General features: G+C 43.8%; 1 protein-coding gene and 1 non-coding gene across 2 annotated transcripts; one reads left to right on the top strand and one right to left on the bottom strand.

Moving 5' to 3' along the window:
• Positions 1–771: 771 nt before the first annotated feature.
• Positions 772–26452, top strand: VIL1 (villin 1). Its single transcript, XM_036755183.1, has 19 exons — positions 772–846; positions 1935–2009; positions 2773–2969; positions 3899–4007; positions 4518–4628; positions 6699–6901; positions 8857–8935; positions 9321–9419; positions 10512–10665; positions 11604–11704; positions 11887–12024; positions 12465–12623; positions 14767–14946; positions 15535–15680; positions 18075–18219; positions 20923–21111; positions 22122–22190; positions 23280–23420; positions 26339–26452. The coding sequence occupies exons 1-19, from the start codon at positions 772–774 to the stop codon at positions 26450–26452; spliced, it is 2484 nt and encodes an 827-aa protein (XP_036611078.1).
• On the bottom strand, positions 25411–25517 carry LOC118849267. Its single transcript, XR_005010319.1, has one exon. It is a non-coding gene; the product is annotated as a U6 spliceosomal RNA (small nuclear RNA).
• Positions 26453–27087: the final 635 nt, after the last annotated feature.

Raw genomic sequence — 27087 nt, 5'->3', positions numbered from 1 at the left:
TGCTCTTATGAGGAAAATGAGGTCCAAAGAGTTAAATGACTTATCCAAGGTCACACAGTGGCAGAATCAGCCCTTTTTATTATGGCTGGCTCGCTCTTTTCCCCTCTCTCCCTCTTCAAGTACCAACTCAGAGGCTCACAATTTTTTTCTTTAAATTTCTTTTTTATTATTAACAAATATCAATGAACATAGTTGTTTCAATATTGAAAGAACAGAAGAAGAGGATATTATATGAAACTGAGAATTTCTTACATAGAGCTTGTTTTTTAAAAAAATTATATAATAAATTGAACAAAGTGGTTCCAAACTTTGGATCTCCTTCTCTCTTCCGTGGATTTTCTAAATGTTTCATTGACAATTTTCTTTTTCTTTCTTTTTCTTCCTTCCTTCCTTTTTTCTTCTTTCCTTTCTTCCCCCTTCCCTCTCTTTTTTTCCTTCTTTCTTTCTTTCTTTCTTTTTCTTTCTTTCTTCCTTTCTTCCTTTCTTCCTTCCTTTTGTCACTATCACTAACTCCTCCAATAACATACCCCACCCTGTAAAGATCCTTCCTTGTGACAAACAAGCATAGTTAAACCAGTTGGATCTGGATATGTATGTCTTACTCTGCCTTCCAGTCAATCATTCCTCAGTCAAAAGGTGGCATCCTTGAATTATTAGGGTAACTGAGACCTAAAGGGCCCTGCATGAGCCTGCCCTCAGAACATTCCTTGGCTACTAGTACCGTCTCCCTATTTTTTCTCTCTCTTTGGTCTTTCTCTAGGTTCAGCCATAATGACAAAGCTCAGCGCTCAGGTCAAAGGTTCTCTAAACACCACCACTCCTGGAATACAGATATGGAGGATAGAAGTAAGTGATCAGGCTGGGAAGGAGCGGGTAAGGGGTCTCCTCCTTTCAGCATGACTGGCCAGGGTGGGAAGGAGCAATTTTTAGTTCTCTCCTGATGCCTTGGTCCAACAACCGACTCCTTGAAGCTTCTCCACTCTACTCTCTCTTTTCCTCTTTTAATTGCACCTTTTAACTATTAGCTCTCTAATACTTAAATAGCCCTTCCTTCTCATTCTCTTTTTCTTATTCTCTCTCCTCTTCCTCAGTTTCTTCCTTCTCATTTTCTCCCCTTCTCCCTAATTACTTTCTTCTTTTCATCCTTCCTCCTCCTCCTCTTCCTTCTTCCCTTTCTTTTCACCCCCTTCTTCATCTTATTTCTCTTCTTTCTCCATCTCTTCTGTTTTTAATCTTTATCTTTGACTCCTCTTCCTCCTCCCCCTTCTCTGTCTGCTGTTCCTTCAACTCCTCCTCCTCCTCCTCCTCCTCCTTTGCTTTTCCCAAATCTTCCTAACTTTTCTTCTTCCTTCTCTTATTCTTCCTTTTGAGGCAGTTGGTGGAATAGTGAACAGAGCACTAGGCCTGGAGTCAGGAAGTCATGAGTTCAAATCCAGCCTCAGATACTTGCTAGCTGGGTGACCTTGGACAAGTCACTTAACCTCTGTTTGCCTCAGTTTCCTCTGTAAAATGGGGATTATAACTACCTACCTCTTAGGACTGTTATGAGGATCAAATGAGATAATACTTGTGAAGCACTTACCATAGTGTCTGGCATATTGTAAGCCTTATATAAATACTTGTTCCTTTCCTTTCCCCTTCCCTTTTCAGATTTCTCCCCTTCATTCTCTTTCCCTTTTCTTCTCTATTTATACTTACACTTCCTCTTTTGTCATTTCTTCTTCATCCTTCTTTTCATCTTTCTCTTCCCTCTTCTGTTCCTCCCCTTCCTCCTCTTAAGCCCACAGAGCATAGTTCCATAGTTCAGGGCTGAGGAGTCTGGGCCACCTGGCATTGCTTTCATCTCCCTCACTCCCACCCCAGTTAACTTTGAGCTTGGCTCAGAGGAGGATAGGGAACCAGTCCTGCATACATGTTTCCTTCTCCCAACACAGGCCATGCAGATGGTGCCTGTCCCCAGCAACTCCTTTGGAAGCTTCTTTGATGGAGATTGCTACGTGGTCCTGGCTGTGAGTACACAGGGAGAGAGGTGCCAGGTCCGAAGAATGGGCAAAAAAGGAAGGGGTCCACCTGAATATCCCAGGCCCCTTTCTGGGAGCATTTGGTCAAGGTCCTACTGAGCCAATTGGATTGAATCTGGAGTTCCAGGACCATTAGGGGGAGAGAGAGGAAGTCAGCAAATATTTACTATAGGTTCAGTCCTATGGTAGCCACTATAGGGAATACAGAAAGAAACTAAAGACAAGATTACTGCCCTCATAGAGTTCACAATCTAGTTAAAATACTAAGATTTACACTTACAGGAGACAATTCAAGAGCAACACAGGAAGACAGATTGGAGGCTTAGCTCTGACACAAAATAGGGCTTGGTCTCTATGCTTTCTAGGATCCCTTCCAACTCTGGATGTAGGATCCATAATCAAATCCATAATCATAACTAGATTGCTGACTCCTACAGTGTTATGGGCATTCAGAGGAGAGAGAAAAATGGAAAACCAGAGAAGAGAATATAGTAACCAGGATAGGGTTGTGAAGGAAGGAAGACTGAAGGTGTCTGTCATCCTTGAGTGGGCTACACGCGATAATGGGAAGAGCAGTGGGCTGGAGTCAGAAGACTTGGTTCAAACCTGGTCCTTGTTACTCATCATATGACCTTGGAGAAGGTCATATAATGGCTTTCTTAGATTTAAGAATTCTTAGATTAGGCGGTTTGACTCAGTGAACTCTAAAGTCCCTTCCCTTCTTGACATTCTGTGATTTTCTTCTTTGCAGATCCATAAGACAGGGAACTCTTTCTCTTATGACATTCATTACTGGTTGGGCCAGGAATCATCCCCAGATGAGCAGGGCGCAGCTGCTATTTATACCACCCAGATGGATGACTACCTTAAGGGCCGGGCCGTCCAGCATAGAGAGGTTCAGGGCCATGAGAGCGACACCTTCAGGGCCTACTTCAAGCAAGGACTTGTGTATGGATGCCTTTTCCCCTATTTCCCAAATAAATACTCCTCCCAGTCCAGGGAAAGACTGCATCTCTGAGAAACTATCTTCCCCTTTGCATCTTCTGCTCCTGATGACCCCAATCTTCCTGTTAGGTCTTCTGGTCACTTTCAAGGCCCAGTGGTTCCTATTGCCCCCTCCCTCTCCCATAATCCCTGGTTCTTCAGCATCCCATCCAATGACCTCCTCTACATCCCCATCTCACTAGAGCACTCCTATGGATCTCTGGTCCCTAGCTCCCTGACCCCTTCCTCTTCCTCTTATCCTACTCCCTAGAGGATGTGAAGGGTGTATATTTAGGGGGCTTGGGGTGGTGGTGGTAATCCTTTATTCATTTAATAAGCACTTACTAAGTACCTACTATGTGCCTATAAGATGTAAAGTTTAGACAAGACTTGGCCTTTGCCCTCAGAGAGCTTGCAGTTCTGATCAGGGATTGCCCTGAATTGGATAGTTTGGAGAACTGAGGCATACTGGAAGATGTAAGGGAGGAGAAAACTTCATTCCTTCTTCCTTGACCTTGTTGTTCCCATTTTGGCTACTCTCTTTATTGTCCCTATCCCTATTCCTATGGTGAGTCATTGTCACAATTGCACATTGTGGTACAATAAGAAGACCACCAGGCTGAGAGCCAGGACCTGTATTCTAGTCCTGGCTAGCTGTGTGACCATGGGCAAGTCATTTAACCTTCCTGTCTTAATTTACCCATTTGTAAAATGAGATTAGATGATCTCTAAATTCTCTGCCAGTTCAAAATCTATGATCCCATGATCTTCTATATTGCCCCAAACCAACATTGATTAAGCGGGCTCCTTGCATCAGTTTGAGGCTCAGATAGATAATCCTATATACGAATACACGTGCAGTTCCCATTGATCTAGCTCTAACTCTTCTCCAGGATACGGAAAGGAGGGGTGGCCTCTGGCTTTAAGCATGTGGAAACCAACTCATATGATATTCAACGTCTGCTACATGTCAAGGGCAAGAGGAATGTGGTGGCTGGAGAGGTAGGTGGAGTGATAGGGTTTGGCTCATGGGGTCTCCTCTTGATAAGATCTTGTTGACTTCTCTATCACTTATCACAGAAGGCTTCCCTTCAAGACACCTCCATGTAAGTCCTTGAGATAGGAAAGACAAGGAAGTACAAGGAACTAGGCAGAGAGTCTTTAACTCTGAGGAAAGAAAGAGTTGGCACAAGAAACCACAGTTTCTTGGAGATGACATAGGCGTCTCTCCCTTTTATCTCACTCAAGGAGGCTTAGATATCGCTAGAAGGGCTATGGGCCATGGTATAGAATCAACACCTGTCCCTTCCTAGGCCTTCATTTCCCCCTTTTGTATCAAGGAGAGATAATCCATGGACCAGGAAATGGAAGCCTGGAATTCCAGATAATGATTGGGATTTTCCTATAGGTGGGGGGGGTCTTTGTAGGGTAACAAAGGGCCAAGAGAAGACAGGAAAAATGCAAAGATGAAGACAAATTTGGGACTACTTTCTCTCTCCACCAACTTCATAGGTGGAGATGTCATGGACGAGTTTCAACCGAGGGGATGTTTTCCTTCTGGACCTAGGCAAGCTCATCATACAATGGAATGGCCCTGAGAGCAATCGCATGGAGAGGATCAAGGTAAAGTTCCCCAGGAGGCATGGTGGTACAGTAGGAAGAGCCCTGGATTTGGGATCAGAGCACTTGGCTTCAAATCCTGCCTCCTACTGACCTCTGTGGCTTTCGGCAAATCACCCTTCTCTGGACCTCAGTTTCACCATCATCTGGGAAATGAAGGATTTGGACTAGAAGATCTCTGAGGTCCCAGTTCTATAAAATATCTGATGAAAGCTCTACCACCAGATGCTCACCCTTGTTTCATGTGACCCCAATTTTATCACTTGACCTATTGGTCACTTCTTTGACAGACCTATAGGACTCCCCATTTACCTTATCTTCTCCTCCAGCCCTGGGGCTCTAATTCCATTGTTGGTATCTAACTTCTGGCTTCTTTGCTGCCTCTTTCCCCTGGCCTACTCTCTTAGTTCCCAAGAGGGAATGAGGGCCATATGTGCATGTGTGCATGTGCGCGCGTGTGTATGCATGTATGCGTGTGTACGCATGTGTGTGTATGTGTGTGTATGTGTGCATGCATCTCTGTGTGTGTGTGTGTAAGGGTTATCATTTGCTTAACAAGCATTTATAAAGGAGTTAATGTGCTAGAGAAATGCGATCTTCAGGTAAGACATGATCCTGTTCTCTTAGAGCTTGAAGCCATGAGCAGGGATGATTCTTGGACAAACAGGTGAGAACTTGGAGGTGGTTTTCTTCACTTGTCTGGCCAGCATCATCATAGCTAGATGTTTCCTGATCACACACATTCTATGACTGCCACTGCCACCACCACCACCATGCAGGCGACATATCCCCACTACCTGGCCATACTTTGGCCTACTTTAGGCTCCAATCCCCAGATTTCCTGGCATCCTCCTCACCAATGTTCTAGCAAAACTTTTAATCCCATATATGTCTTGTACATAGTTGTTTGCATGTTGTCTCCCCAATTAGACTGTGATCTCCTTGAGGGCAAGGACCAACTTTTGCCTTTCTTTGTATCCATAGCACTTAATACAGTGCCTGAAATGTAGTAGGTGTTTCATAAATGCTTGTTGACTGATTGGCCTTCTGATTGAAAATTCACCTCTCCTAACAGGTGCTGCTCCCTAATTGGCTAATAAATTGGCTCTAACTCAGCAGCCTCACCAACTAGATTCCAAGACTTCCCCCTCCCCACATTCCATAATCCTTTCTTAACTTATTAGGCCATTAGTCCATTCTGCTCAGGGTTCCAAAATTCCCCCAAACAAAGTCTGCCACCTGATCATTTTCTGATACAGTAGAAGCATCTCTCCAATGTTAAATCCAGGTCTTGGATTCATCCAAAGGGAGGAAAGAATTTTCCATTGCACTACAATGTTTGTAGAGCGTAACCTCTCAATGACAAAATATTGCCTTTTAATTGCGGTCCTCAAAGTTAATCTAAAGGAATGGGCAACAAGAATACATGACCAAGGGTGGGGGGGAGGTGAGATGAGAGAGAGATCCTGGGGGAGACATTTGAAGGCAGAGACCTCTTGCACATACTGCCTGGATTACTGGTCATCTTGTTGTTCTCTGGATAAACCAGGCCTTAGCTATGTGGCCCCTTCTTTAGGGAGCTGGAGGCAAGTCACAAACACTGTATATTTCTCCAGTGCCAACATTTATATCCAGGAGCAATTAGGTTAAGGTTACAGTGAACATTAAGAATATCCTAGAGAAGCTAGTGTGCATAGGACAGTGGAAAGAACTCTGGATTTGGGGCCAAAGGACCTGAATTGGAAATCCAGTTCTTTTTGTGTGACATTGGACATATAACTTCCCCTCTCCAGATCTCAGTTTCCTCATCTGCATCATTTTGAAGGTCCCTTTTAGCTATACATGTATGACCGTGATCCTAGGACAGGGACATAGGTAGTCTGAGGAGGCCTACTAGGCCCAGTTCCTTAGTGAGTTTAGATCTCAGAACATCCTTAGCATTACCCAGGAAACCTGACACCCTCCTTTGCCCAGAAATGACCTCTTCATTGCCCCTTCTATCATTTCCCTGAAGCAAGGGATTGGAAGCATCTCCAGGGACTTTCCACCCCCGCCCTTTCCATTGCTTTGCAGGGTATGAATCTGGCAAAGGAGATCCGGGACCAGGAACGGGGTGGCAGGGCACAGGTTGGAATAGTGGAGGGCGATCAGGAGGCCGAATCACCTGAGCTAATGGAAGTGATGAAGTATCTGCTTGGCCAGAGAAAGGGACTGAAGGAAGCCATCCCTGACACTGTGGTGGAGCCAGTCCTCAAGGCTACCCTGAAACTCTACCAGTAAGTGTTTATCTGTGTCTGTAAGGCAAGGGGGAAGAGAAGGGCCAAAGAGAGGCCCCTTGGGGTGTATTAAAGCAGAGTTCAGGAGGACTGGAAATATCCATCAAAGCCCTGGCCCACCAAGGGTTTCCTTTCTTCTCAAATTTGACTAGTATCCAGGAGTACTGGGTGAAGGCCTTTTCTGTATTTCCTTACTTTGGAAGGATACACCCCCTTCTTTCTACCTACCAGGTGGTACAATAGATGGAGTGCTGGGCCTGGCATTAGGAAGACCTGAGTTCAAATCCAGCCTCAGACACTTACTAGCTGTGTGACCTTGGGCAAGTCATTTAATCGCTGTTGGCCTCAGTTTCCTCATCCTTAAAAGGGGATAATAGCAGCTATGTCCCAGGGTTGTTTCAAGGATCAAATAGCATAATATTTGTAAAGCACTTGACACAGTACCTGACATACAGTAGGTGCTTAATAAATGTTTATTTCCTTCTTTCACTATGACAATACCAAGGTCAGGTTTTTCAAATGACCTTTATCAGTTCTTAAAGGCAAATGAGATAAAATACAGTTAATCTAGACGAGCACAGAGTTGTCCAGTTACAGAACGCAGGAGTCTTCTTCTGGAAAGAACATTGGATTTCAAGTTAAAGGACCTGGCTAAGAGTTGTAGCTTTGATGGGGAGCTTGGGTGCCTGTACTTGGACCCCAGTTCCAAGATCACATTTCTCCCTAGCTTCAAAACATTATATCTGACAGTTTTCTCCCCAGCCCAAGGACACTATGCCTAGCAATAACTCATGAGCAGGCCCCAATAAGGGGGCCCCCCAATAACTCCTTAGAGGTATGACTTTGGGCAGGTCCCTTCATATCTGTAGGCCTGTTTCCTTATCTGTAAAATGAGGTGGTCAGCCTGGATGATCTCTAAGGTCCTGTCTAGCTCGAGATGCCATGATGCTTTTAAACTAGCCAGACTTGCCCATGTCGGATTGATGCCCTAGTTTTTACCCTGTTCCCACCCCATTAAGCATCTGACTCTGGCCTCTCCAAGTGACCACCTACCAGGTCAACCAGAAGGAGGGACAAAAAGGGAGAGAGGACACAGCCACCAATCCAGTCCTGGCTTCCTAATTTAGTTGGTTTTTTTTATAAGGATTTTTTGAGAGCTTTTGTCTTTATATCACTAAATTTTCCGATGTATCTGTTCCTCCTATCCTTTACTTATAACAAAGAATTAAAAAAGAGAACAAAGAACATGTCACAGTTCTAACGAGTACATCAAAAAAGGCTGACATCAAAAGCAGTGTTCCATATCCATCCATGGTCCCCTCTCTCTGCAAAGAAGGGGAGGGGCCCTTATGGATTTCTTCTTTGAGGCTAAACTCGTTCGTTATAATTTCACAACATTGGCTCCATTCTTTTACTGTTTTGCCTGCTTACATTGTAGTAGTCACTATGTATATTGTTTTCCTGGTTCTGCTGACTGTATCAGTTTATATGTCTTCCCATTACCCCTCTGCAGTCTTCATATTCATGGTTTCTTATCATGCAGTAACATTCTGATACATTCATGTATCATAATTTGGTGAGCCATTCCCTGGTTCAGATTCCACCTGTGTGACCTTGAATAAGTCATTTCAATCACCTTGGCTCAGTCACCTTGAACAAACTCTTTCAAAGAGATTTCCTTTTGGCGGTGTGTCCTGTATTTAGAGGCATCCTATATTCCAACCAATAGCGTATTCATCTGAAGAATCTTCAAGTTTTTAACATTGTCCTGACCTCCACAGCAAAGGAAGGGGCTTCATAGAGGGGGGCACAGAAGCAGCTGTAGAGATAGAGATCCTAGAGAGAGAGAAGCTACAAGAAGTTGGGGTTCTAGGACCCAGCAGATGACCAGCCCCGAAATTACTCCCCAGGTCAATTTTTTACTCAGTTCCTTTCTCCTCCCTCATCCCCTGCAGTGTGTCTGACTCAGAGGGCAAATTGGTGCTGAGAGAAGTGGCAACTCGTCCTCTCACTCAAGACCTACTGAACCATGAGGTAAGAAGGGCCCAGGGAGGTGGATACGAGAGTAGAGAGGACCCTTTGGTTCTGCCAGCACCCAGATTTACTCCATTCCACTAAACCCCAGGTGGCTCTTCACCTTCTCCCCTACTCTTCTCCCTTCCCCTTCCAAGGGTGAATCCCAACCCCTAACTTTACCTCATAGGGAAAGGTGGCTCCCACACCGAGATTTCCTGTACCTTTGGGTTGAGACTTGGGGAAAATGCCCTGGAGGGAGCTCCAGAGGCTGAATTCCTTGAGTATCTTTCACTGTATCCTCAAGGTCTCTTGCCCACTAGAATAGGGGCCATGAGAATTTCACCCTGGACTCTTTTCTTCTCTTTCCTCTTTCTCCCTTCCTCCCCTTTCTTTCCTCTCCCAGGACTGCTATATCCTAGACCAGGGAGGTGTGAAGATCTATGTGTGGAAGGGGAAAGGAGCAAATGCTGAGGAGAAGAAAGGGGCCATGAACCAAGCTCTGGTAAGGAGTAGGGGCAAGAGATTCTGGAGCAAAGTGAAATGGATTAGGGGAGAAGAAAGAGAGCAGAGGGAGAAGGGAACAAACAGGAGGCAGGCAGAGAGAGAAGCAGAGAGTCAGAGAGAAGAGAAGGCAGAGACAGAGAGGGAGAGGAGAAAAAAAAATCGAGATAATTGAATGCCACGGGAAGGCTAGGCTCCATTACACCTTACAGGTTTCTAGGAGATATTCTGAAACAATAAAAAGATACCCTGCATCCTAAAGATTCCAAAGCGCGATCATTTCTAGGGCCATCTTGGGATTTAGGGGCCTCTCATAGGTTCTCAATGTTGGAAGAAACTTTGGAAATCAACTATTCTGACCCATACTTGTATAGCAATCTTCTCTATAATATTCCCCAAAGTGTCTTTGCAGTCTCTTGAAAGCTCCAGGAATGAAAGAAATTGTGAGACAACCTGACTCCAGCCTACCTTCTCAGGCTTATTACTTGCCTTCACACACTCCAAGCATCAGCCAAAATGATCTTGCTTTTGCTCACACATTCCATCAACCATCTCCTTCATTTACTTCATGCCTAGAGCGCACTTCCTACAAATCAGTTCATCTTAGAATACCTAGCTTTCTTCAAAGCTCGGCTCAAGTGCTACTTCCCACAAGAGGCTTTTAAAAAAATCTTCCTCTTCTCTAACTACTTAAGCTCTCCTGCCAAATTACCTGTTGTTGTGGGTTTTTTTGGGGGTGGGGTATATACATAATTTACTTTTTGTTTTCACTGATAGATTGTAAACCCCTTAAAGGCAAGAACTATTCCATTTTTCTTTTTGTATCTCTAGCATCTAGCACAAACACTGCTTTAATCAACATTTGGTTGATTGTAGTTAAAACAAAGACCACAAGGACCACAGAGGAGGGAGGGAGAGAGAAGGAAGCTGGTCTATGATCTCAACTACACTCAGGGGAGAGAAGGTTGAGGTTAGGGTCAGAGTTAAGTTTGGGTTTAGGGTCAGGGTTGGCTTGGGGCCAAGACCTAGTCTTGGGGAGCAATACCTCCTCCTCTGACATATTCCCCTTCTCCATAACCACATCTCTTTGTAGAACTTCATCAAGGCCAAAAACTACCCAGACAGCACCCAGGTGGAGGTACAGAATGATGGTGCAGAGTCAGCCGTCTTCAAACAGCTTTTCCAGAAGTGGACAGTACCCAACCAAACTTCTGGCCTTGGCAAAACCCACAGTGTGGGCTCTGTGGGTGAGGAACCAGTAACAGCTTGGGAAAGGTGCTCTGACTATCAGAGCTGGGTTAGGAGAGCTACCCTGGGCCCTGCCCACCCAACCTTCTTTCCCACACTCCTCTGTCCTCATAGACTTACAGAGCCACAGACTATTAAATCTAGAAGGGTTGTTGTGTTTGTCCTTTGTTCTCAAAGAGGACCATGACATCAGGGAAATGATGATGGGACTTGCAGTTGACTTTGATTTGAGTGAGGGAGGGCTGTGCAAGGTCACCAGCCTCACCTTCTCCTCCAGAGCCATCTGGGTCCAGTGGCCTGATATTCATCAGGATGACTGGAGATGGCCCAGGATGCATTGGGAGACCCTGTCCCTTTCAAGCTAAGGTCTTTTCGGGTTCTCACTTTGAGTGAGGTAACACCCATTCAGTGAATAGGCCTCTTTAAGAAATTAATCAAAGGATGGCCCCTTTAATCAAAACTCAAAAAAAAAAATCATACTGGGGGGGAAGCCTTAAAAGCCAGAAGGGACTATCTAGTCCAACTCCTTCATTTTACAGATGAGGAAACAGGCCCAAAGGAGGTTGTGATGCATCCAAAGTCATACACACACAACTAGTAAACATCAGGGATAGTATTTGAACTCAGGTCTTCTGACACCTATGCCAGTGCTCCTTCTAGGGTACTATGGTGCCATTCCCACCAAGGGAAACGAAGCATAAGATATGAGGCTTGCCCCTAGAAGTCCTTGTAAGGGTCCAGGAATCACAACTAACTCACACAGAAGACAAAAAAAAAACCAACAACAAACCAGTACTTCATTAAATTTAAGGTGTGGTATGGATTCTGGGAGTGAGAGGACCTCAGAGGGGAGGGAAGTAGCTGAAGAATCAGGAAGACTTCATGGAGAGGGCTGACTATTTCTCTGAGCTTCTCTCTCTCCTCCCTTTCACCCTAGCCAAAGTGGAACAAGTGAAGTTTGATGCAGCATCTTTGCATGTCAAGCCTCAAGTGGCTGCCCAGCAGAGGATGGTAGATGATGGAAGTGGGGAGGTCCAGGTATGGTAGAGGGGCATGCTGGCCTTGGGCTACAGAAAGAAGGAGGGAGAATGTCCTGCTCCATCTGGGTGGGGGAAGGCAGGGTCTGTGACCTCCTGGCTAGAATCCATCTAGCTTCTCTGGAAGCATCACTCTTGGCCATAGACTCCCTTTCCTCCTACCCATCCAACACCTCCATACAGGTATGGAGGATTGAGAACCTGGAGCTGGTGCCAGTGGAACCTCGGTGGCTGGGGCACTTCTTCGGTGGGGACTGTTACCTGCTTCTCTACACCTACCTAGTCCATGAAAAGAAGAACTATCTACTCTACATATGGCAGGTCAGAGTCCACTTGAACCCCAGAGCAAAGCCTTGGCTCCTTCTTCTTCAGGTTCTGCCCTCTTGCCCTATTTCATCTACTTTGCCCCAAATCATTTTATGCCTGACATATAGTCTGCACTTGGTGAATGTTTGCCAATTAATTCTTCTCCTCTGGTTCACCCTGTACCTGTTTCTCTCTCTCCCACCCCTGACATGACAATCTCCTCAGTCTCCACAAAGCCCTCTACTCTGTCTCTTTCCTTTCCCTTCTTTCTGCTTAGATGTATGGGGCTCTAGGTCAGATTGAAATGGGGAGGAGCAGAGTTTACAGCATTGAAAGCTGAGATAAACCTTGGTTTCCACTGGTTTTACCCTCTGGGAGGGACTTAAAGGTGGGTGGGTGGGTAGGGCTATCTTGCCACTTTTCTTTCCATCCATCACCATCCATAAATTCTATAGGGCAGCTCTGCTAGTCAGGATGAGATTGCAGCCTCAGCATATCAAGCCGTCATCTTGGACCAGATGTACAATGGTGAGCCTGTCCAGATTCGGGTGCCCATGGGCAAGGAACCCCCTCATCTCATGGCCATCTTCAAAGGACGCATGGTGGTCTACCAGGTAAAAGAGAATGCTCTCAGTACCCGCATCAGAGAGAAGTAGAACAGCTACCCAATAGACAAGGAAAGAAATTCCTGGATGAGGAGGGTAGCTAGATCATTAATTTTGTCATCCCTAGCATGTAGCACAATGCCTAGCACACAGTGGGGTTTTAACAAATATCTGTTGAGTTCAACTGAGGTAAATGATGGTGGTAAGGGAGGGGAGCAGTTTGTGGGCAAGGGTGCCTCCATATTGAACCAGTAAATCTCACATCACTTCTCAGCTGAAGACTTTTTGTTGTTCCGTCCTTGACTGGCTCCTTGCTTTTCTGGAAGTGGATAAGAAAATAGAAAAACGATACTGGAATCTACAGAATGACTTCTATCTTGGTTCCCTTGTTAGGTCCCACTGGACATGGAAATGATTTGTGCATCTATAGTTTCCTTAGGAATTTAAGCTTAGCAGAAAACCATTTTATTCATTCAGTGGACATTTATTAGTTGCTTACTATTCATATATCCCAAGAACATTTGTTAAACACCTACTATAAGTCACTGTGCTAGATTTTGGGGATACAAAAATGAAAAAATGACAAAGTTCTCTTGATCAAGGGACTTAGAATCAATCAGGAAGGGAGAACACATACACGAAAAAGCAAACTACTATGTGCCAAGCACTGGGTTAATTGCTGTGAGGAGAAATGTTGTTCCAACTGTCAAGATGCATGAAAATATAATTGGGGAGATCCATTCATTCAATACACATCTGTTGAGTACCTACTATATGCAAGGCATTGTGCTAGGCTCTCGATGAGATGCCAAGGTAGGGAAGACACAGTCCTGCCCTCAAGGAGTTTATAGTTTAATACAATTTAAAGATAAGACATACGTGCATAGGAAGTTAACTAACAACGTAAGTTATTTCATAGTCATAATGCCAAAGAAGTGATGCTGATTAAGAAGTAAGGTTTCAGAGGAGGGAGTGATCCTTGTGGACTAGAATAGTCAGAGAAGGCTCCAAGGAAGAGCACTAAAGGATGAGGATGATTTGTATAGAAAGGGCATGAAGAAGGCCTAGCATGAACCAAGGGACAGAGGCAGGAATGAGCAATGAACACGGCAGGCTCAGGGAACAGTGAGCAGAGGCTTTGTCTGGAGAGTAAATGGGAATTATGTTTAGAAATACGAGAGTGAGTGGAAGAGCTTGAACACCAGTCTTAAGAGCTTGCCGTGGGAAACAACCAAGGAGAGTCATGATTAGTTCATAAGACCGTGGCATACTTAAGACCAGGGACAGGTTTTTGGTCTTTCTTTTGTCCCCAGGGCTTAGCACAGTGCCCGGCACATAGCAGGTACTTCATAACTGCTTGCTGACTGACAGTGATGTAAACAGTACTTTAAGGTTTCTAGAATAGGGAGAGACTACTTGCAGGTTAAGGGCAACAGGTTTATGAGATGGTTGCAGTAGTCTTGGCCAGAAGTGACGAGGGCATGAATTCAGAAGGATAGTGAGAGTGGGAAGAGAAAGGAGGGGTGTTCTGATGGTGGAATCAATAGAACTTGGTGAGCAATCAGGGGTGAGAGGTTAAGTCAAGGGAGGAATAAGAAATGAAATTAAAAACTCTGGGATCTGGAGCTTGCACGACTGAGAAGGGGAGAAGGGAACTAGTTGTTAGAAATGATCACTTGGTTTTTTGGGGACACTCAAAGAGAGGTTCAGTTGCCTTTTGATATATTTGGGGAGATATGGTGATACAGACCAAACATGACCCACGCATGGTCCTCATGCAAATTATTTCATTAAGTACTGAGGCTTGTCTTGTATTTGAATGTAGCAGAGCATGCAAATGTTTTCACTGACACGGTTTTGGGAGCCAATCATTTTTCTTTCCTTGAGGAAACAATCAGTCCTTCTTGAGTGAGGGCGTGGGCAGCTCCATAATTAGCTAGGCTCCTCAGGTATGGGAGCTCAGGTAGCCCTCCTATACCTGGTAAAGACTGAGACCTCAGAATCTTCCCCTTCCAACTTGGATGACATCTCTGGAGAGGAAAGTCCAGAGCCTCTACCTCCTAAGGGAGTAGAGAGAGGCTGTTGGACTTCCTCCCACATTGGGCACTTATGGTTGACATTTCTCCTTATGTCCTCCTCTCTTGCCTTACAGGGGGGCACTTCCCGGTCAGGAAACACTGAGCCTGTACCTTCTACCAGGCTGTTCCAAGTTAGAGGAACTGATGATAAGAACACCAAAGCCTTTGAAGTGACTGCCTGGGCTAGTTCCCTCAACTCCAATGATGTTTTCATCCTCAAGACACAATCTTGTTGCTACCTGTGGTGTGGGAAGGTGAGTGTCCATCCCCCTGTGAACTGGCTACTGTGGGCAGGCAAAGAAGGAGAGATGTGTCTCTTTTTTCCACCTGTCTCACCTTCTATTCTTCCCACACCTAAGGGTGACATCTTTCCCTACCTGCCTGTCTGTCTCTCTTTAGTTTTGTGACTGTCAGTCTTTGTCTTTCAAGCTCTGCATCTTTGACAGTCTCTGTCTTTGCTTTTCTGTAGGACTCTCTCTTTGATATCTTTTCCTTTCTCTAGGTTTCCTTCCTAATAGGCTTCCTGGTGCCACAGAGCTTTGGTTAGATTCATTCCCCATTCTGCCAGCCCTCAGAGGGGTAGCATTCCCTTATGAGATGCTCTTGAGGAGCCTGAAGGAGGTCCTCAGACTAGGGAGGTAACAAATTCTAGGTCCCACTTCCTTCTTACTGACTCTATCTGTGCCTCAGGATACGGAGCTCTCCAACCTGGGACCTTGTCCAAGAGAACAGTGGGGCCAATTCTAAGCAGGGACATACTGGGCCAATACCTTGGGGGGAAATGTTATGGGGGAACTGGAAAGTCTACCCTCTGCAGCCTCTTGAGCTTCCTCTCCATGTAGGGCTGTAGCGGAGACGAACGGGAGATGGCGAAGAGTGTGTCAGACATCATCTCTCGAACGGAGAAGCAGGTGGTGATAGAGGGGCAGGAACCAGCAAACTTTTGGCTTGCTCTGGGTGGAAAGGCACCCTACGCTAACAGCAAGAGGTAAGTGGACCCATTTGCCCCTCATAAATCCTTTCTTATCAGTTAGAGAAACCCCTTCTAGAAAGAGTTTGATCTAACAGGAAGGATGTTGATGACTCAAGTCTTACAGGATCCAGAGGCTGTCCACATATCTCATCTCCTACAGGCTAGAATGGAGCTCTAGACTTAAAGGACCCAAATCCGAATCCTCATTCTAACATTGCCTGTGTGATCTTGGGAAAATCACTTTCCTTCTCTGGGACTTTCCCTATATGTGAAATGATGGGATTGGACTAGATGACCTCTGACATAACCTTCCAGCTTTAAATCTAAGAAACTCACAGAGGTTAGATTTCTTGCCTAGGGCCACAGAGACAGTGTCAGAGGTAGGATTTGAATCTAGGGCTTCTCCCACTACCCTAGGCTGTTGCTCCTTAAATGAGTTGCAGCTGTCATCCTCTTCCTAGCTCTTTATACTGACTCCAGGTGTTCTGGGAGGACTAGCACCTCTGGTGTGAGGACTTGCAGAGAGCTTTTCTGGGCTGCTCATCTACCTTTGTGTCTTCCTGTCCCCCGACTCTCACCTGGGGCTCTAAGAAGCTGTAGCATGCATAACTGCCACACCCCAGAAAGCCATCTCCACAGACAGGCTAAACCAGGTTGAGGGTAACCTAGTGGCCTTAAAGCCCTTCAGTGAGTTAGGAAGTGGTCTACGTCAAGCATGTGAAGACTCCCCCAATGGAATGAGCAGATGAGAACAATTTGTTCCAACAACCATGAAGCAGCAGGTGCTGTGGAGCACTTAGAGCTTGGTCAGACATTGAAGACACCAACGTCATCCACTGCATCCCGGACCATTGCCCATCTTGACTTGTGTCTTGCCACTAGAGTTTGGTAACTCTGGAAGAGACAGACTGACAATTTTGTGCAACTCTGCTTCACTTAAATCCAGTTGACTCTCAAGTCAAGGCATCACCTTGTGATATGATTGGTTCTCTTTAAAAAGGACAAACAACAAAAACTGACCCCACAATATCCTTTCTATTGAGAATGCTAGAGCAGGTAGGGGATGAGTTTCATTTGTAGACTGGCTAATTACTCAGAAGACTCCTCCCTTCCTCAAATACAGAACATTCAGAGAGCTAAGAGAAGCCAGAGTTGGACTTGCAGTCTTCATTCTGTTTCCTCCAAGCATCAGCTGGCCTAACAGTATACCTAATACCTCTTGGGTGGGGCAGAGGGAGGTGTCTCAATCTCTGAGGCAAAGGAAGCCCAGAGTTCAGGTCCATTAGATTAGATAAGCTTAGGTAAACTTCAGAAAGGGCAGGGCATTGGCCATAGGGTTCAGCACTTTGGTGAAATGCTTACATCAGCACCTGGGTAGTAGGTGTTGGGCTCTCTTCTCTGAGGATAAGAAGAGATACCCAGCCCTTGCTCCTCCACTCAGCTCTTGGGAAGTTAAAGGGATTAGGGTTAGCCTGGAGAAGAGGTGGCTTGAGTAGGTTTGGGAAATGATAGAAAATCTGGGTTTCACTGGATTCAAATCCCTGAAGGATTGCTTTACAGTGGGGTAGTCATTAACAGGAGTGTATAGAGATGTGAGCACTAGCCAAGCCCTTTTCAGGGCTGCTCATCCACCTTTGGTGTCCACCTGCCACTCAACTCTCATCTGTGGCTCCAAGAAGCTGTAGCATGTACAGCAACCACACCCTGGCAAACCATCTCTGCAGATGGGCTAAACCAGATTGAGGGTAACCAATGGGCCTCAAACCCATTGGTGAGTTAGGGGAGTGTCTACCCCAAGCATGTGAAAACAATCAGCAGAATGGGCAGATGAGAACAATTTGTTCCAATGACCATGAAGGCTGCTGAAGCAGGTACTGTGGAACGCTTAGAACTAGGTCAGACATTGAAGATGCCAAAGTCCTCCCCTGCATCCTGGGCCATCACCAGCCATCCTGACTTTTATCTTGCCACTGGACTTCAGTGACTCTGGAGGAGAGAGTGAGGCTGACAATCTTGTGCAACTTTGCCTCACTTAAATCCAATCGACTCTTGAGTCAAGGCATCACCCATGATGTCATTGGTCCTTTTTGAAAAGGACAAACAACAACAGTGACCAACAATTCTCCAAAGTTAGTAGGCAAAGGACAAGAGGCTACAATTACAGCCGTAAGGATAGAGGTTAGACTTCAGGAAGAACTTCCCAATTGTGAGAAGAGTGAATACTAGACTGGGAGGTGTGGGGGTTGCAGCAGGGTAGGAAGTGTGCAATCCTTTCTCTTGAAGCTTCCTTAGCATAAAGGAGATATTCCTTCTTTCCTCATTTCCTGAAACTTTGGGAGCCAGAGAGGGTATACTGGGGTATTCCTTTCTAATTTTGTAAAACTAATTTCATTACCTCATCCCCTACAGACTACAGGAGGAAACTCTTTCCATCACTCCTCGTCTTTTTGAGTGCTCCAACAAGACAGGCCGCTTCTTGGCCACAGAAATTCCCGATTTTAATCAGGATGATCTGGAAGAAGATGATGTGTTTCTGCTGGATATCTGGGACGAGGTAGGACTCTCTTCCCATCCAAGTCTGAGTGCCTGATACTCTATGTCCTTGCCCCACCCACTCCAATCTTAAAAGCCCTGGCTCATCCCTTAGGACCTGGAATTCAAATCTCACCTTTGTTACTAACTCCCCCCCATTAGATCTCCTTTCTAAGCCTTAGTTTCTCCATCTGCCAAGTGAGGTAGTTGGGCTAGTAAGTCTATGAGATCCCTTCCAGTTCCAAATCTCATAACTGCAACTCTGCAGGATTTTTTTTTAATTTTCTAGTATTTTTAAAAAATTAATTTATTTTAAACTTAAATACACAATAAGAAACAAAAAGGCAATATATTATAAACTTAAATACAAAATAAGAAAAGAAAAAATAGCGTTGCCATATGCACAGCAGAACTTAAGAGAGGATTCAAAATATACAGCAATAAATTTATATAGGAAGCCTATACAATAAATACTACGTGCTGTGTTCAGAGCTGTTCATCTTTTCTTTTCTTCCTTGTAAGTTTTCTCTTCTTCTCCGCTGTGTATTTTTTACTTTGTTCTTTTTACCCCCTTCCTCCCCCCACCCCAAGAAGGTACAATTAAGAGCATATATATATTCACACATATATACATGTATACATACATAAACACACATATACACATACACACATATACACACAAAATAGATACATACATACACACATACGTACACTTACACATATATACTTTGAAATCTATAATCACATTCATATATAGACATAAACATTCATATGCATCTATACAAGATTGTACTACATTTATTTGTCCTCTGTTTCTCTGAGGGTGGATAATCTCTTCCTTCATAAGTCCGAGTCTTTCCACTTTCCGTATTTTTCCAAGTCCACCAGCTCATCATTTACTATACCACAGCAATATTCCATCCTTATACTGTCTAGTTATTTTAAATAGTCCAGAACAATATTGATTAATATGGCTGACATACAGTGTAGTTTCTCTATTTTTTTCTCTTATGATTAAATCTATTTTAGCCTTAACTTGCAGGATTTTTTTTGTGGGCAAAATGAGTTCAAGAAATATCCTCAGTTTGGGGCAGGGGATCAGGAAAGGGAAGAGAGAAACTTACCCCATCCGGCAGCTTCCTATTTTAACTAATCATTCTTGTTAACTATTGATTCTGTGCTGCTGAAAAATTGCAAATATAGTCAGTGCTGTCTAAGTCTTGTTACTCCCTTCTCTCCCCCCCCACCTCATTTATGTCTTTTATACTGTTAACATCTCACACAACTCTATTCCTTTAGCTTAAGGCTTTATTGTTGTAGTGGGAAAAAAAAATACCTGATTTGGAGTCAAGAGTCCTGGCCTCTAATCCTAGATCCTGTACGTGAGATCATGGATAAGCCATCTAACCTCTCTGAGCCTCAGTTTCTTCATCTGTAAAATGGGGGTGATGATAGTAACTAGCTCTCAATTATCTCACAGCATTGTTGTGAGGAGCAAAGAGATAAATGCATGCAGAGCATTTTACAAGGTACATAAATGTCAGCAATTGTAACTGCTGGTCAGCCTGTTTCTTTGGTAGCAGTTGCCTCATGGATGGGATAGCCTAGTAAGTAGTTTTCAGTCATTTATGCTTCAATGTAAGCGAGTTTCCGAAATCCAAAGGACCACAGATTTGGAGATGCGAGAGGCCCAAAAGGTCATTTGGTCCAGCCTCATTATTTCACGGGTCAAGAAGCTGAGTCTCAGAGAGGAAAAGGTAAAGAGCATGAGGGTGCCTTAGGGAGAAAGGAGGAGGGGGCCATAGAGGAAGGAAAAAGACAGAGTTGGAGCAGCAGGGACAAGCAAGACAAGAAAACATGGCTCATCTGTGAATATCCATTTCCTTGGGTTGTCCATCCCAACTGACAATAGGGAATTAAATTCAATGTAGGCTACACCATTTAAAAAAAATTCTGCATTGAGTTTTACTAATGCTTTTAATTTTTACATCACATTATTTCCTTTTTAAAAAAATCTTTTAAATTACATTCATTTCTGAATGGGCCCCTCTCCTACCCAATGAGTCTTCCCTTGTAATAACTATTAAAAAAAAGAGAGACAGTTCAGAAAAACCAACATACCAGCTGTTTTTGGATAGTATATGCTTTCCACCCCTCTAATGCAATTCTCATCTCTTCTCCCAGCCTAGGAATTATAATTGCACAGATTCAGCTTCAGTTTTTGCTTTCAGGTGACATTACAGTTATCATTCTGCCTATTGCTCACCTGCTTCTGCTTCCTCCCCCCCGCATCATTTCCTTTGTCTTCACATGATTCTCTTAATTCTTCACATTTATTGTTTCTCTCAGAGCTGTAATAGTCCGGCACATTTGTGTACCCCAATTCCATTATTTGTAGTTTCAAAGAAAGATCACAGAAGTCTTTCCTTGCCATTTTCCTTCATCTAGAAGAAGAATGCTTTTGCAGGCCGTGGATGGGATCAAGAGCCATTCACTTAAAAAAAATTATTCATTCTGTTGGAAGTTGTTTTATTTTTCAGTTGCTGTCCTAAGAAGTTCTGGCTGCACCTATGGCCTCTGCATGGAAGGGGAGTTTAGCCCCAGCTCTGTGGGGAGCTAAGGGATGGGAGAGGTTGTAGAATTGGGGGATGGGAGAGGAGCACCCTGGAGTGGGATTGAGCTGTGCCTAAGGGCAAATTTAAGAAAAATGTGGAATTTTGGACAGGTTTTTTTCTGGATTGGGATGTACGCCAATGAGACAGAGAAGAAAGAGGCGGCCATCATGGCACAGGAGTACCTGAAGACACACCCCAGTGGACGTGATCCCGAGACACCCATTGTGGTGGTGAAGCAGGGATACGAGCCCCCCACTTTCACGGGGTGGTTCATGGCCTGGGATCCTTTCAAGTGGGATGTGAGTGATTTGCCCCGTATTTTGCTTACCCAAGTTACACTTCTTAGGGCTCTTTGCCCCAGAAAATCTCTCCAGGGCAGGGATCTTATCAATGGAATTATAAGTACAATGTTTAATGTCATTCATAGACATACCATCCATGATTTTTATTCATTGTGGTTTTATCCATTCCAAGAATGTTGGACTTGGAATCAACCCTTGGAGTCTGGACTTGGCTTCTGGCAATTATTAGTTATGCAACCAAGGGCAAATCCCTACATCTCAGTTTCCTCATCTGTAAAGTGGGAAATTCACCCCAGAGGGTTAACATGGGCAAAACGCTTTGTAAACCTTAAAGCACCATGGAAATGAGTCATCCTTATTATGAATTGATTAATTATTATTATTAATATATTAATATTATAGACAACCATATATTAATATAATACAATATTAATTAATATTCTGCTTAAAAGCCTAAACACTAACATATCTAATGTTGTGTAATTGCCAATAATCCTTGCCCAGTTGCTTCCTCTCAAAATCTGCACTGATTTTTGGCTCTAGCCCCTTTTGCTCCCTTTGCTCAGCTCTGCTGGGGCCACAAACATAAAATTATACAAAGTTGGGGGGGTGTGTGGATTTATGACACCATTCTCCACCACAGCCCACCTACATAATTTTGCTCCTTGAGAATGAGAAAGGAAAAATGTTAAGGTCCTTCTCTGCATCCTAATGAGTAAATCTTCTGAACCCTACTTCTCACATCACCACCCACCCCTTTATATTTCTTACCCATCTCTGCTCTGGTTACATGGGTGGTTTCTGAGAAGTGAATCAAATGATATTGGAGACTACACCATCTCACCCTCTCCCACCCCAACTCCATTTTCTGGATTCAGGAAACCTTGCTTTTCTTCTATCCTCTGGTTAGGGGATGAACCAACCCCCTGCTTATCAGGGAAAATGCTCTTCCTTCCTCACTCCTTGTCTGATTCCATTTTCCTACTCTTTTGCCTCATCATACCTAGAACACCAAATCTTACGAAGACATGAAGGCAGAACTGGGAAACAGAAACAGCCTGAGCCAGATCGCAGCTGTGAGTATGGAATTCACTCCACGTTTTAAAAGGACATATTATGAAAAAGGCATGCATGCACACACACACGAGGGAAGAAGGGGAAAAAAAAGAAAAAGGCACTAGGCACAAAGACAATAAGTAAATGCTAAGTAATTTAAAGAGGGGAAACACTAGTGACTGAGTCATAGGAACCAATTACCATGGGCAAATTTTAGCCTATTCAAGCTGGCCAGTTTCTCTAAAGGGTCATCTTGTCAGGAACCCTAGCAGTAGGCAAGGTTCCTGGATCTCCAGGAAAGCAGATGTCACAGCATCCTTTATCTTGCTACTGATGGGAGAGGAGATCCAATCATTTTCCCTAAGGAGATGTTTACTGGTAACTAGTATTAATGGATCCCCTTTGCTGCAGAGTCATTCCACTGCCTTGTGTCACCATGTTCCTTTCTCAGCAGAGATGGAGAATTGCTCTGCCCATTCAACTTTAATGAGCACTTATTTAGGTTCTAGTTTCTCAAGGCTAAATAAAATGCCAACTTCTTTAAATGATCAATTAGTGAATGTTTACTCTTTAAATATTTATTGGCTTGGTGCCTGGTGCATGAGGATATGCAATAAAAGCATGGCCAGGATCCCTTTGCCCAAGGAGCTCACAGCCTTAATAAGTGGGATGACAATTGATAACTGACAGAAATATATCCAGAGCAATATAACAATTGCATGAGTGAGAGTAATAAAACAAAGAAATGTGGTACAAATTGTAATTGCCCAGGGCTCAGCACTGTCCAGGAACACCCAGGAAAAGCTACACACGTATGAAGTCGAAGAGGGGCGAAAGAAATACAAATTTGACAGGACACAGAAATTTAAAATTGTTTGGAGTACATCTCTAACCTTTGTGGGTGTCATGGGGAGAGCAGGTTACTAAACAAAACAGGCATAACCTAGGGTCTGAACCAAATGTATTATTGCTTAGGGGAACTGGGGTGGGGGGGTGGGAAGAAATCAGGGAAAGCTTTCTGGAAGGGGTAGCCTTTAAGTTGATGGTGGATTAAGACTCAACCATGACCAAGCTTGGTTAGACAGCTATTTCCTTTTCTTCCTCCATAGGAGATAACCAATCCTAAACCAGCTGTGTTCACCGCTGACACTAACCTTACTTCTGGACATTTGCCTACTTTCCCACTGGAGATGCTTGTGAACAAACCTGCAGAAGAGCTACCTAAGGGTGTGGATCCTAGTAGGAAGGAAGTGAGTTGGGTTCGGGGGACGGGTTCCAAAAAGGTGAAATTATGCTTTGATGAAAACCTTATTTCTAATATTTATTCATACCTTATGGGGTTTCCAACTTTTCCTTAAGGCTTGTTGCAAGGGGTGACAGTATTTTTGGATGATCAGTGCTATATAGACACATGACGGCATGACTTGCATTCACACTTATGCCAGTACGTGGATGAATGAAGGTTAGAATAGGGAGTGATAGATAAGTAATTGTCAGAATGGCCCATGGAGCTGAAGAACAGTCTTATTGTAACTCCCATCTGATCGAGGGCTCAGAGTACAGAAAGTTTTTTGAAATGACACTTCAAGCTTGCATTCTAGAGATGGACCTTGGATCTCTTTAGAAAGCAAGACTGAGTCAGGGAGACCTGAGTTCAGTCCTCCTTCAGATACTTACTAGCTATGTGACCTTAGGTAAATCACTCAATCTCTCTCAACTTGATGATGATAAGGGAATTTATCTCATAGATAACACATGTAAAGTGCTTTGCAAACCTTAAAGTACAACATAAATGCTAGCTATTATTATTCAGATGATCTCCAAAGTCACTTCTATTTCTAAATTTGTTGTTGGCAAGCATGTCTCAAATATTACTATTAGAGCATGTATATTTTTTTTTGGAGGGGAAGCATTTTCACAGACTCGAATTTGATCATCCTCATTCACAACTCCATGAAGTATTCATTTTAATACAGATGTAGAAATTGAGGTCCAGAGGTGATGACTTGCCTTACAGAAGAGTAGGACTACAGATGATTAACTGGAAGCAGAAATAGATTATTCATTTTAAAGGGGGGAAATACTGATTAGAACTAGGAGAAAAAGAAAACAGAAGGAATGTATTTGGTCCCTTTAGGAGCTTATTGTCAGCAGTATAGTCTTCATACCCGGTGAGAGAGTTTTGCACATTCTTGCTGGAGAACTGAAAAGGAGGGTTTTTTTTTTGAAATTTTATTTCTTTAGGGCCACTCAGATCCACGAGAACGATTCAATCACAGTCTCAGAAAAGTGCTAAGACAGGAAGACACATGAGGGCATGACTTGTGTTCACACTTATGCCATGTGGAAGAATGAAGGTTAGAATAGGGAGTGATAGATAAGTAATTGTCAGAATGGCCCATAGAATTGAAGAACAGTCTTATCATAACTCCTATCTGATCAAGGGCTCAGAGTACAGCAAGCTTTTTGAAATGACACTCCAAGCTTGCATTCTAGAGATGGACCACAGAAAGTAGAGATGTCTGTGAAATTTTACGTCCGGAGTTTGCAGCAACAGGGAAGCCCAGAGTAGAGAAGCAGGTGATAGGACTTTTACTCTTCACAATATCCTGCAATAACATCTCAGTTTAGGGGCGTGGAAATTTCCCTGCATTTGCTACCCAGGAAATTATGTGGTGGTGGTTCCCCAGGGTTGGAAGGACAATGACAGGTCACATTAACCCTGGTGTACCAATAACTTTAAAACAGACACTGCATCTTTCTCCTTTCACTTTCTTGCTGCTACTTTTGAGAGCAGGACTAGAGTGAAACCTTCCACAAGCAACTTTGACAAAGTTTATTATTTAGGAGCAGTGTGGTATAGTAAAAGTAGCATTAGATTTAAGTCAGAAGACCGGATTTGGAAGCCCAGGTCTATTTACTAGCTGGGTGGGGTCCCACGTACGTCACTTCAAATCTTTGAGTGTGTTTCTTCACCAAAAAAAGAAGTTGAATAAGATAATCATTAAGACTCCCTCAAATTCTGAACTCTGGCTTACATCTCTTTCAAGTATCAAGTGAATCTATTTTCAGGTATTTCCAAAATTTGTCTTTGGCTGGGACTTTCTGAGCAAGACAGCCCTTTTCCTCAGCTCAAACATTCCAGTAAAGTAGATTTCAGTGTGCTTCACATCATTATTCCTATTACCTTTATCTCCCAGTCAGACTAGGAAATGTGTGTGTTAACTGATACTTTTTTTTTTTCAACATAGAAGCTTCACGAATTTTCGTGTCATACTTGTGCAGGGGCCATGCTAATCTTCTCGGTATCATTCCAATTTTAGTATATGTACTGCCGAAGCAAGCACCTGGTACTCTCTTAAATGCAAGATCAAATTGAGTGAAATTGTAACCGAAATCTCCTGACCCACACTCCTATCCCTCCACCCCTCCCCTGCCTGTTGTTAAAACCCTGTGCTGAGGAAAGGATTTGACACACCATAGTCATTTTCTCTGGAGACTCCAGCAACCAAGCCTTGTGCTTTTGTGAATCAAGGTGGCAAAGTAGGGTCATCCAAATTCCTCACTAGCTGGGCTTGGCCTTTTAATGGTGAGCCAATCAGAAAAGAATTATAGAACATTAAAGCTAGAAGAGACCTTAGATACCTTTTAGCTACACCACACCACCCCCACCCTTCCCTAGGGGTCTCTGGATAAATTTTAGAGGAGTTATTTTCACTAACTTCTAGCTGAAATGTAGCAGGTCTTTAGATTATTAACATAGGCAATAAGCGTTCTGAGAAGGGATTCATTGGCTGACAAAGGGGTACATGCCACAAAAAAGTTAAGAACCCCCATGTAGTCTATTCCAACTCCCACACTTGACTGAGGTTCAGAGAAGTGATTTGCACGGAGGTACTAAATAGAAACTGGATTTAAAACCAAGTCTTCTGAACTCCAATTAAAGGGCTATTTAGACATCTGAGGTAGACACATTCCCCATTTTTATGATTTTTATTGCACTGCCAGATTTTGCTTTGCATTTGACTTGTACTCTATGATTCATTACATTAAAACATGCTCCTGGGACAAATATTGGTCATTCAGCACGGACTTTGCCCTTCCACCTTCCCTTGCTGCCCACATGACCTGGTCCCCTGCCTCACCCCCAGCTCCTCTTTACCCTCAGGTACACTTGTCTGGGGAAGACTTTATTCGGGTCTTCGGGATGTCTCCAAATGCCTTTTCTGCCCTGCCACTGTGGAAACAACAGAATCTGAAGAAGGAGAAAGGGTTGTTTTGAAGAGAGGGGTGCCTACAAAGTCCACAAGGCAGCTTTCGAGGCAGCTTCGCCAAGTTTTGTTTTGTTTACTGCTATGCCAAATAAAATGAAATTACTTTTAGAATACTGAAGGATGTAGGAATTCCCCCTCTCTTCAGTTACATGCCTACCATTTCCTCCAAAAAGGATCTGCCTCAGGGAACTAGCTGGTAGTCTCATTTCCTAGCTCCCCAGAGGGAAGTCTTGGCAGTGGTTAGGTTGGCCTACCATTGCTTTTAATTATCTTGCCACCACTCCACAAAACATTATTGAATTCTAAGGACGGTTCCCCTTAGGGTCTCAAAATTATGGCTTATCTGATCTCAATAGGAGGTAGGTTGAACATATTCCAGATTTATAATTTTCACCTTAACTTTGCTTTCCTCAGAGCTCAGGCCCAATACATTCTTGGTGTATTGTTGCCACTGTTCTGGGGCAAATCCCATTTTAACCAAGTCTCAATGAATACTTCAGACTAAAACAAATCTAGCCCCATTGGTCTACAACCTAGGCTCCCAGAAAGCAGTAAAGTGGGTGTGACGATGCCTACCTAAGTTTGTTCTGAGCTTTGTGGCAGAGACCACATCTTTCATCCGTATTCAGGTCACTGTCTGGAA

Source organism: Trichosurus vulpecula, chromosome 4 (assembly GCF_011100635.1).
Source record: "Trichosurus vulpecula isolate mTriVul1 chromosome 4, mTriVul1.pri, whole genome shotgun sequence".
Classification (NCBI taxonomy): Eukaryota; Metazoa; Chordata; class Mammalia; order Diprotodontia; family Phalangeridae; genus Trichosurus; species Trichosurus vulpecula.
The sequence above is the reverse complement of the archived record's forward strand: the minus strand, read 5'-3'. Positions and strand labels throughout refer to the sequence as shown.

Bases quoted from the DNA above. Each gene is read 5' to 3' on its own strand.
- VIL1 (XM_036755183.1), top strand. From the start codon at position 772: ATGACAAAGCTCAGCGCTCAGGTCAAAGGTTCTCTAAACACCACCACT. The intron at 11,705-11,886 runs GTATGGTAGAGG...ACCTCCATACAG, and splicing joins ATGGAAGTGGGGAGGTCCAG to GTATGGAGGATTGAGAACCT. The intron at 23,421-26,338 runs GTGAGTTGGGTT...CTTTACCCTCAG, and splicing joins TGGATCCTAGTAGGAAGGAA to GTACACTTGTCTGGGGAAGA.